At 33.0% G+C, this 12,338-nt stretch overlaps 1 protein-coding gene across 2 annotated transcripts; it reads left to right on the plus strand.

Moving 5' to 3' along the window:
• Nucleotides 1–1,779: 1,779 nt before the first annotated feature.
• Nucleotides 1,780–7,330, plus strand: LOC110806802 (cytochrome C oxidase subunit). 2 transcript variants are annotated; one of them, XM_088209665.1, is made up of 8 exons: nucleotides 1,780–2,032; nucleotides 2,133–3,100; nucleotides 3,322–3,659; nucleotides 4,496–4,648; nucleotides 5,435–5,527; nucleotides 5,932–5,990; nucleotides 6,169–6,262; nucleotides 7,018–7,330. In XM_088209665.1, exons 2-8 carry the CDS (start codon nucleotides 2,674–2,676, stop codon nucleotides 7,234–7,236), a joined length of 1,383 nt encoding a protein of 460 aa, XP_088065791.1. In that variant the 5' UTR covers nucleotides 1,780–2,032; nucleotides 2,133–2,673; the 3' UTR covers nucleotides 7,237–7,330. The 2 variants fall into 2 exon arrangements, with proteins under 2 accessions (XP_088065791.1, XP_088065790.1); XM_088209664.1 differs by lacking the exon at nucleotides 1,780–2,032 and having other exon boundaries at nucleotides 2,056–3,100.
• Nucleotides 7,331–12,338: the final 5,008 nt, after the last annotated feature.

Genomic DNA, 12,338 nt, shown 5'->3' on the forward strand with positions numbered 1-12,338 from the left:
GGCGCTACAAAAACAATCACACAAAGACACCAATTTTTTTAACGTAGAAAACCCCTTCAATATGAAGGATAAAATCACGGGATCTCTCTTAATCTAAGTAAAAGAGCTTCACTATAAAAATTAGTGTTTACAGCATCAACAAGCAACCACTATAATCCTCAAATAAATTCTCAATAACAAATTAACTAAACAATAAGAGAAAAACAAAGGATGGAGAAATATCATCAAAGTAGATACTATTCATGTAAAACGGATGCATTCTGATTGTTCAAATCCAATCTTCACCGTTCAGACCAAAGAAAAACTTATATCAAACATACTCACCAAATTTCAGTCTCATCAGATCACAAATGACTATTCGATCGTCATATTAAATCAAACTGGTCAGTGTCGAGAAGAAAAACATAAACAGTAACTTTGAACTGACATTACTGAAAATCTAACTGTCCAAAATCGATCTGCACCGTTAAGACTGAAGTAAAATGACTCTTCTAAATACCCTCCAAATTTTAGCTTGATCCGATTAAAGATGGCCATCTGATTGTAGAAAGAATTGAAACACATTAGACGTAATTTTTCTAGCAAAAATTCTCTTTTTGTTCTCTACTTTTTGATAGCTAAAAACTTATTTTTATACTGTTCCTTAGGGTTAATCCTAATGGGCCAAAAATAAGTGGGCTCAAGAAAGATTTAAATTTTTCCATATAAGAGGGAACCCAAAAACCCAACACTTTAGTAGGGGTAGTGGTTTTCGAGATTCCTTTTGAAGGAGGGGAGGTTGTGATGTTAGGTAATTGGGGCGAGGTGGGGGAATATTGTGGGGAGAGGCAGTAGCCGGGCGATTACTAGGCCTCATGGGATAGTATTATGGAAGAGTACTCAATGGAAACTTAGAAGGGATGACATCATCAACTTTTAGGATGATGAGTGAATTGGGAAGGGTAATCTTAGGGGGCTAATTCCTAAGAGTTTATAATTCAGTCATGAGGAAGAATGTGGTGGTAGAGGAGATTTTTAGAGGGGTGGATGGGAGGAGTGGTTTGGATATTAATCTGGTTAAAAATATGAACAATTGGGAGATTGATGAATTTACAAAGTTCTTTCAAATTCTAGTTGATGTAAATCTGGAAACTTATGAGGATAAGGTTTTGTGGAAGTTCAAAAGAGATGATATCTTTATAGTTAAGTCCTTCTATAACTATTTGATCACTAGGGTGGAAGATGGTGTGAAATTTTCAGATTTGCATATTTAAAAAGTGAAGACACCACCAAGAATTGGTTTTTTTATACGAGAAGTAGGTCGGGAATGCATCCTCACTATTGACAAGCTGATGAGAAAAGGTCACATTACGGTTAATGACTGTTATTTATGTATGGAGGCTGTTGAATCATGCAACCATCTTCTCCTTTAGTGTCTGGTGACTTATAGTTTATGAGATGTAGTGTATAGTTTATCGGGTATTAATTAGGTGATCGGGAGATTCGGTGAAAAATGAACTTTGGGCTTGGAGTGGGATTGGTAAAAAAATCAAAAATTGTAAAACTCATTCCTTTAATTATTTTTTGTGTGGTGTAAAAAGATAAAAACAATAAAAAGTTTAATGATTGTGTGAGAGATATTGGAAAAATTAGAGATAAATACTTACATACTTTTAGAATTCTAATTCCGGGTCATGATGTACACGGACGACATTCCTTCGGTGTCATATACTTAATATACGTGTTCTATCTCAAACAAGAATATAAGGATTAGTGAGAAAATACTCACGAGATAAAAAAGTATTAAGAACACAAAACTAGTGAGGAATCACATGACTTAATCGATTCGAGGAAGCTTTGACGAGGATTCAAGACAACAACAAACAATTTGAAGAAAACTCAACACATACATTAATGCATGTAAAGATCATGATTTCAGTCTTGATATTCTATTGGTTTGGCAAAGTATTGGAATTATTTTTAGAGAATGGAAATCGCTCATGATGCAATTAGTCAAAAAATCATTAGTCAAGTGAATGCGCATTGTCATTAGGTGAGTTCTTTAAAGTTACAGGATCGGTTAATGATTATTTGCAGAACAAGCGAAAGACAAGCTTACAACATTGAGTAATTAACTATGAATATTCACGCAGTTTGGACAGTAGGCCTGGAAGGTATGGGAAGCGGCGAAGAAGATATGGCGGATCCTGAAGATTTGGATGAGTTTGAATCTCTTGTTGTGACCACATGCTTATAGAAATATTTCGAAATCATCTCCGAAATCCAATCTGGTGAGAGTGAAACACCTTGCTCTTCAAAATCAAACTGTAATTCGAGCAAGTAGGTTGATTGCTGCAGAACCTGTAATAAGATTCGATAATAATGGCGATGAATGTAGGTATCCAAAATGTAGGAAACCTTTTCGTTTATAATCAGACAGTGGTATTGTTGTTTCTGTGCAATTTCGACAATTTAGCTGGTACTGTAAAACCCTAATTCGTTGTAATCTCTGAAATGATCGAAGCTTTTTAAGTGTGTGTTTTGAAAATTTTCACGCAGTTGTTTTTGAAATAAAATCTTATCTTATCCGACGATTATCATTCGATTCTAAATCTAACGGTCAAAAATCCGACACCGATGTGTCAAATCCACAAAATTTAGCTTGCGAAGCCAGTAGGAACAAATCCATGGACGATGGCTTCTCTCCCAAACTCATGGCTCTCTTCTTCTTTCAACAAAAACCCTAATAATTTCCTTTTGACTAACCAACACAGGCCCGCTGTGCTTAGACGATTCAGACTTTCACTTTGTCTAAACCAATCTAATCCTCAAAAACCTTCACTACCCATTTCGGGTAACTCGACGGAAACTAAGCCTGAGACAGAGCCAGCTCCTGTGGATCCTGTGAAACTTGCTTTTCAGAGAGCTAAGGCCTACAAGAAATTCAAGCTTAAGCAAAACCCAGCTGGTAAAAATGGAGATAACGTTGGCGGACCGGGTTTAGGTAATGGGGAAGTGCTGGTTTCGGTTGAGGTTGAAATGGAGAAAGATAAAGAATACAGGAAGAATGAAGAAGTTGATGATGGTGTGGAGGATGGTGGGGAAAGTGAAACTGATAAAGGTAATATTCTTGAATCATTTTTTATTTTCCTGGTATATTGTTTGGTTTCCTGGAATGAATAGGAAATTGACAGTAAAGAAGAGTATGGAAAAGCCCTTTCTTTTTGTATAAAATCTAGAACTTCTTGGGTTCCCAGAATGGCAGAGATCTCTATCCCTTTTTATATTGACTGTTTGTTAATATAATATACTATTGGTAAACTTCCATCCATTTGGTTACAGGTTTGAAAGGAGAGGTTAAGTCGAGTCTACCAGATGAGGTTGCACCGAGAAATATCGAGAAAAAAGAAGAGCTGAAGATTTCAAGCATTGATTTCGTGGGGCTTGAGTTTGCAGATAAGAAAAAGAGCAGGGGACTGCCACCTGGACTGGTTCCATTATCAGACCCTTTTCCTGAAGGAGATTTGCCTGAGGTGGAGATCATTGTTGGAGACACAAGCAGGTTTGATGAGGCAACGACATCAACGCCTGAACAAGTCCAGGAAGATAATTTGGACATCTATAAGCCTAAGGTTTCTACATGGGGAGTTTTTCCAAGACCGAGCAACATCTCCAAGACGGTATGTGACCATTATTTCAAGATTAGACTTGGTATTTCTTTGCCCATGTTGGTGATTATGTTATTTGATTAATCTGGTTGACAGGGGAGAGTTGTTTTCATTGGTTGCCCTTAGTTGTTTTTACCAAGTTGAATGGACAGGTTAGAAAAAATTATTATCTTAGGTTACAAGAGGAAACCAAGTAATTTTGTCAAATACTAGTTGTTATGGTGCTAATATTAATGTACTGAAAGTACCATTTGGAAACAAATGGAAAAAACTGAGAAATAATTCATTTATAACTTGGAAAAAAGTCAACAATGAAACAAAAGGACTACCAGTATGCAGTTATTATGTTTTATACACTATCAACACCCTTTTTATTTTTCTATTTTTTCTGTATATCTGGTGCCTATGTAAAAGCTACATTCACTATTATGATTACTATTGGTACATTATTGAGAATTTAAGTTGATTATTAAGATTCAAATCCAGATCTTTATATTCCGTCTTTAACTTTTTCATTTAGTGAAGAATTACCTTTAATTTTCTGTGAGACTGTTTCATATTTTTTGGGTTTCTATCTATTTGTTGCCTTTCAAGGATCTGTGGAGTGCTTCCTCTGCTTTTGTTGTATAAGGTATAGGTTTTCCTTAAGCTTTATTTCAAGCTCTCTGTGTCCTTCCCAGGTTGGGATCAAAGGTGGTTGATAAAAGAAAATGCTGGCTAGTCTAAAAAAATTCTCAAGTTCTCTTGCTTTTGCAATAAGAAAAGCCACCTTTTATTCGCCTCGATCTTCTTTTACTTTATTTGTAATTGAGCTACTCGTAACATGTTTCTATTCTTCATCTATTTAGTTTGGTGGTGGGAGGGTTATCCAACCAGGTGATTCTCTAGAAACAGAAGAAGACAGAGCTGCTAAAGACAAACGAACAAGACAATTAATTGCTGAGTACAAGAAGAAGATGGGATTAAATATTGATGCAAAGCTAAAAGCGGAGTGTGAGAAGGTACTCTTAGAACAAAGGTATAATTGGTAAATAAAAGGCAAGACTACTTTAACTTAGCCTTTTTGCCTTCTCATCATCCTTATGTGAAAATACGAATATGAACTTCAGGAAATTCATAAGATAAATTTCAAATTTTATAGTAGAATTGCATTTATTAAGAATTTTATTTCTGGATGCTTGATTTTGCTGTATGTGGCATGTCTTGGAGAAAAATATTAGCATTTTACCGATTTAAGTGTTGTTTTCTGATAAAAGTTGATGCATGCTATAGGTTGAAAACATCGGACCCTTCAATTTTTTACTTGCAATACTTATTATATAGATCATCGTATCAGGAGAACTTAGAGATGATGTTATGAACTTGTTTCTTGGTAGTCCTATGGCCACTTCATCTTGGGGCTGCTTGGTTCACTATGGTGCTTCCAGACTTTAATGTCTGGTACATGCTCTGGTATCTGCTCAATATGGCATCAAGTTGAAAATTTCCGTAAACAGGGATGTCTAAGCTTGTAATTTAGAATGTCTATATAAGGGTTAAGGAGTGTTGATGAATAAAAATCTTGAAAGATTACATTTGATGAGTATACAACAGTTTCCTTTATGGCATAAAAGGGTAATAAAAGTTGGCTCCCCTGCTTGTTCCATAAGCTTGCTTTCCTTTCAGAAAAATGATTGAAATAATATTTTGTTTTATTCTAAATTTTTGGTTTTGGTTAATATTACACCTTTATTGGTGAAGAATTAAGCTCGTGGCCTCTTTTCTAAATTAAACATATGGTATTGCAGATACTGAAAGATGGTGACTCTTTGATGGGTTCTGGAAAGCTTAAAGAGGCTTTACCTTATTATCAAAAAGTAATGGATAAAATGCCTTTTCAGGTAATCTTTTAAAGATGTAATTACCTTATTATGAAAGCAAAACTTTATAGTTTTATCTGAGTGCATGGTCTAAATTTTGCCAGCCATGGGAATGCACATTTAGGTTGCAAGTTAGTCTACTTCAGGATCTGGTATATCTAACAGATTCAACTTTTTGTGTCAATATCTATTTAGTATAAGGTTACAATTGTTATATTGCTGAGCTTATGAATACTTAAGTTGCATGATACTGGCTTTAGATTCAGAGTGTAAAACAATAGATGGAAATAAGATATAAATGGAAATAAGATGATAAGGTGCACTCTGAGCTGCCTTTTGGTAAAGAGAGTTGATTTATATTATGACGTTTCTTTTTCTATCAAATTTCCTAAACCACTTACACATGCATTTGTTTGATTTTGCAGAGCGAACTTCATGGATTAGCTGCTTTACAGTGGTCTACTTGTCAAGATTCACTTAGTAGGTATAGTAGCTGATTTTCAACTTGGTGTAGAGGACTATGTTGATTAGAACATGATCTTGGACAATCTTTGAACTTCCAAGAATGGCTAATAATTTTGTCTTTTTCTGCTTGCTCAACAGTTATAGTAATTTTTTTTTCTTGCAATTGAGATAAAAGAACAAATAGCTATTGTTGGCAGGCCAGAAGATGCTAGAATTATGTATGAGAAGCTTCAGTCTCACCCAAATGCTGAAGTGAGCAAGAAAGCAAGGCAATTCATGTTCAGTTTCCGGGTAATTCTATGTAGCATTTTAAAGAAAATTTGGACTCTTCATGCAACTTCACTTTCCTATTATGAAAAACGTTAAATATTCATGAAACTATTACCCAGAAGTACTAATGATTGGTTTGTTGAGGTCATTGAGTCACAAATATGTACTAGCACTCTTTCTTTCCAGGGCACTATTAGTGTGGGATGTGATATGTTCAGAATTCTCCCTTTTGAAATATTTTCGTGCTCAGAAATCACACCACATTTCTGGCGTCTCGGGCCACATTCAAAAGACATGAACAGAACTTACATATCCAGAATTGTAATAGACTTCGGTCAATTCTGATATGATATGCAACTCGCAAAGCCATTAGCTAGAAGTACTGTGATTATCGTTCTTGAGATCATTAGACTACAAATGTACACACATCATATATCTTTCTAATAGAATTTGAAATATCATGTTTAAACATGTCCTTGGAAACATTTTGTTTTAGCATCAACTTTTTGAATTTAAGCAGTAGGCTTCAACATTGGTGCTGCTGCCGAGTAGCATTGGGTTGTCTCTTCTTTTAAGATAACAGAAAAAGAAAAGATATTTGTATGTCGCATTTAACAAACTCGCAGTAGTCAGAGGGGGGACAAAAAACTGTGCTAAATCGCAAATGTGAATGTCAATCTCGGTCATTCTTAATTCAAATGAAAGACAATATTGCATCATGTATTCTGTTCATATGAAATTACTTCCTGATAATTTGAAGGCTTTTTTCATGTTAGGCCATGGAAATGATGAAGGTTACCAGCTCAAGTCTACCTATGAACACAGGCTACCAGAACTATTTTGAGGCATTTGTTGACAACAAATCCAACTACCCTTTAAAGGAGATTGAAGTTGAGGAAGGTACACTAAATCAAGCCCTACCATATTTGATTTTGGCTGCTTCTCCCATTCTTTTGGTACTGTTTGCTGCTCTACAAAGAGGGAATACACATTAAAATATGCAGAACATGCAATAAGTCAGTAGTGTGTTACAGAACAATTAATCTTTGGAGATTTATAGTATGAATAAATGATTCAGATTTTACTTTCCTTTTTCTTTTTTCAAGTGGCAATTAGATGACTCCCACCTTCTTTTCTTAACATATAGTGTATGCTTTTTATTTCAATATATATATATATAGTGTATGCTTTATCTGATTCTCAAGTCAATCCCTTCTTAAGTTCTTGGGGAACATATACTAAACTGGCCTTATGCAGTGCAGCCTGAGTGGGTTCCTATACACTCTAATTCTCTTCCAAACAGTCAACCGATGAGGATTACTCTGAAACCATTTTTCTAAATGTAATTAAGCTTTTAATCTAATATATTTTCACCTGATATTAAAAGAAATTAAGATAATAATTGTGAAGTAAGCTAAAAATGATGTGTATAATTTATGCTAATATTATACATACACGTGTGTATGTAATATATATAATTCCTTAAATAATTAAATGTATTAGCACTTAAAACATGGCCATGTGACCTAGTTTATGAGGTGTCTGTTTAATTAATTAAATTTTTTCATTAATAATTCAACAATTATTAATAGTTGTAGCCGTTTGAATCAATTGCAGCTTAGCTTGTTTTGTTTTGATTGATATATGTATATAATATAATTAATATATATATATATGTGTATCATAACCCATATTTTTTAGGGTCTTTTAAATTTTTATCATGTTAGAATAAAATACAAGAAAGAAATCATTGTTGAAATCAAAATGAGCAGTTCATAATAAAAAATTATATTATTCAAAAACATAAATTAAATTATTACGTAATTATTCTCTATCGAATCCATTTGTGATTACCGTAATTAGATATTCTCAATATTAATCTCTCGATGCAAAACTCATTGTTATTTATTTATTTATTTATTTTAAAACTGTTTTCAAGTAATTTTAAAACTATTTATTACTTAAAAAGTCTTCTACTCAAAACTAAAGCATCATATGTGGGAATGAAGAGTAAATCTAGTCCTTACAAGAAGTCTTGCACTATTCCGAGAAAGAATTGCTATTTAATATGATAGAGAATACACATTGACATGATTTAGGATACATCTTGTTATGATTACTAAAGAGAGAAATCAATCCGTTGGATCTACTAAATCGAAGGAAGCTAATATAATGTGTTAGCAAACAAGATTAGCCGATATAGAGGGAAGAATTTGCAACAAGGGCAAGCTATTCGTAATAGAGGATACTTCATTCGTGAACGGAGTTAGATGTTAAACACAACATTTGCTAACTTCTCAACGTCCTCATAAAAAAAAAAATAAAAACAAAGTGAAAAGATAAATTATTGAACTATTTATAGGAATATTGCTGAATTCTATTACTAAAGATCAATTCTTACGTGGTTTTTTTTTTTTTTTTTTTTAATAAAAAGTAAGCAATCATTAACCTCTTACGAATGAGTAATGACAAGTAATTAATTTTTAATAATCACTTTTTAAACTATGTATTTTACTGTTTTTTTTTTTATCCAGTATCTAATTACATTCTCGAATAAAACTCAAATTCACTTATTTACTCATCTTAATAAATATTATTCAATATATATGAAGATCAGGTATAATTTAGTCAACTTTTCATTCAAAATTAGTTACGTTGAATTTATTGACTCGTAACTCTTAAATAAAATGATTCATAACACGTTAAATATAAAAAGTTATAATACAAAAAGAAAATAAAAAGTTATAATACAAAAAGAAAAGCAACCATGATGATGGTCTTCTTGTTTAAAAAAACTATCTCAATTCTTGGTTTTGAGGATAAACATGAAGTAAAGAAAGCATCTCCTCTATATATATATATATATATATATATATATATATATATATACACACATATATATATATATAAAGACACTAAAGAAAGCAACTTGTAATCTTTGTGAAGGGTCCATTCACCAATGTGAATACTAACTTTCCTTTAAGGGTCTTCTTACTTACATATATTGCAATATATTTCTTGTGTATCAAACAAAAAGAAGATCCTCCTCACTACTTTCCCATTTCTAATTGCCTAAAATGATTAACCATTTGGGTTACTACTAAAGTAATGAAAAACCTATTTTCCTAAAAAGAAAATATAAAGTAATGAAAGCTATATACCCTTAATTTCACTTTTTCTTTTAATTAAATTTGCTTTAGGTGTTGCCTCTAATTTCAATTTTTATAAACTAAACTAAACTAAACTAAGTAATTAATCAATTAATTAACTAATTAATACTAAATATAAGCTAACGTTATCTTAATCGAACCGCTTAATCCGTTGACAAAACACTAATTTATCGTTACTTCTTTTGTATTAGAAACGAATGAGATTTCGAACTTCGATTTCAATTATAATTCGTCAAAGAATATTATTATTTAATTGTTTAGAATTGATTAATAAGTGGGTGTGCTGTGTATTTTCAATACATATACTAAAATTGATTGAATAATGTTATAATATCAATAATTGAGTAAGAAATAAAATAAATTATATATATATATATACATACTGTGTATGTATATACATTAAACCCTAAAGTTTGAAGATAAATTCAGAGAATTTCAAATCAGACAAGAACATAATTGTCTTCTTATGAAACCAGATAACATGTGATGTGTATATATATATATATATATATATATATATATATATGAATTCATGGGGGAAATGATCTTAGCAGCATAAGAATGTCTTAAGATGTGTTTCTTGACTCATGAAATAATGGTGGAGAGAGCTGCTGCTTCTTATAATATATATATATATATATGTTATAATATTGACTTCACAGGTATCTGCTGCTTCTTTCTCCTTCATTGCATGTGTTTCTGCCTTTTTTAGGGTTTCTCAGGTTTCATTATTACATACACATGTACGTATACTATATATATATATATATATATGTATATCGAGTTTAAAATTTGTATTTTAAATGATTAAATCAACTTTGGAGAAACTCCCATTACGTATGTACAGTAGAAGATGTCAGCTTTTAATTAATTTTGTATTTCGAAGATCATTCTGATGCCAATATATACATATATATATATATGGTATATATCTATTGATCTTAAATAAATATTTATATTTATTACTCTGCAAGCATTATACCAAAAAATGGTATTTGTTTTAAATTTCAATAATAATAAATAGTATTTAATTAGTAAATTTTAGAATAAATTTTTAAATTACTAAATTAATGATATTTGATTGAAATTTTATTTATTTTTTATTATATTCCTATTTAATTTAATTAATTTTATATATTTTAATAATTAAAAATTTATTAAATTAATATAATAATATAAATAATTATTATTAATTTTATTAAATATAAAATTTTAATTTACTTATATTTAACAATTATTTATTTAAATATAAATATAATTATATTGATAAATAATTTTTTTTACATACTTTTTTTATATTATTTACTATTACATATAATATGTAAAAGTAAATTAATAATTTAACTAAAAATACAACCATACCATCCTATCATATAAATAAAAATATATTATTAATATATATTTATATATTATCATTCAAATATAAAAAATTTTTATCATTACAATTTTATATTACTGTTATTTAATTACTAACATTGTAACACCCAAATGAAAATAAATATTTTATTTATTTATTTTTATTTTTATTTATTTATTTGAATTTTTTATTTAATTTAATTTAATTTAATTCAATGAAAATAAAAATAATAATAATGATAAAATTGGGTAAAAATATTATTTGGATTTAATTGAAATTGATTTTGGGAAAAAGTGGTGAAAATTTGGATTCTGGGGGTGTTTTTGAAAAGAAAATCGGAAACCGGGGGTCAAAACGCAATTTAAAAAAGTTGTGCCACGTCAGCACCACGTCAGCGGCCCGGTCAGCAGTCCCGGCCAACCAGAACGCGCCGCGTGGCAAGGCAACGCTGACCAGGGAACGGGCCACGTGGGCGATCCGCGTGAGCGCGATCAGACGGCCCAGATCCGTTCCTACGCACACGGACGACCCAGATTTAATCCCAATTAAATCGCAATCGAACGGCCCAGATTCAATCTTGATGGACGGTCAAGATTAAAAGGCAAAGGGTATAAATATCCCCACCCACACCTGACCAGAGAAACCCTAGCCGTCAGTGCTCGCCGGAGAAGAAGAACCAGACGCCGGAGGAACCGGCCGCCGCCACCCGCCGCCGCACTGGGGAAGTTTCCGACCGCCGATCGAGGTAATTTTTCTCCCCCTTGCTCGTTTTTCGACGCTGAGTCCGCCTATGGCCAAATCGGAGCCAAACCACCAGCCAAACGGCCGAAAAACTCAGCCAAAACCTAGCGGTGCCGCCGCGCCCCTCCTCGATTTTTGCCTCCGATGAGGCCCTTCCCGGCCTCCGTTTGATGCAAATTTTATACCACTGTGATCACCGTTCTTTTCTCTACAGGTTGATCGGAGCCAAACATCAAAACGCGACTCACGCCGGAGGAGTCGTCACACCCGAGAGCACCGCCGCTGGTAAGTTTTGATTTTTTGTGATTTTTCGGCCCACCGAGGACCATAGGGTTGTCCTATCGTAGGGACCGATGCAAGCGTGGCCGAATTCGGCCGAAAACGACCAACCCGAGGCGAATCGCCGCCGCTTGCGGCGGCGCCGTCGCCGGAGCATGGCGGAGCCGCCGTGCCAGAATTACGATATTGGCCGAAAGGGGCCCTATGTCTAATTTGGGATTTTTTGGGACACGTGCAGGTACCAGTAGTGCGTTTCAGTTCCCCGGAAAAAATTCAGGGAAAATTAGGGACAGCCTGTAGGCGCACTGTAGAGTCGTATTCAGACCCCGAAACAAGTAAGGATTCCTCACCCTATTTCCTATCACGGTATTAAAGTTCAATAAATGATAAAACGGTATTTCATGAATCAATAGATGTGTGAAATTGTTTAAGGTTGCTAATGGAGCCCGAGTCTGGTGTATTTGTCCGTCAGTTATTGTTTGTTCTATTTTACAGTTTTAAATACAGTATAATGTCTGATGTTTTCATTTCATAGTTTCGTGTGCATATA

The sequence above is a fragment of the Carica papaya genome, chromosome 8, assembly GCF_054855325.1.
Source record: "Carica papaya isolate Zhongbai chromosome 8, ASM5485532v1, whole genome shotgun sequence".
Classification (NCBI taxonomy): domain Eukaryota; kingdom Viridiplantae; phylum Streptophyta; class Magnoliopsida; order Brassicales; family Caricaceae; genus Carica; species Carica papaya.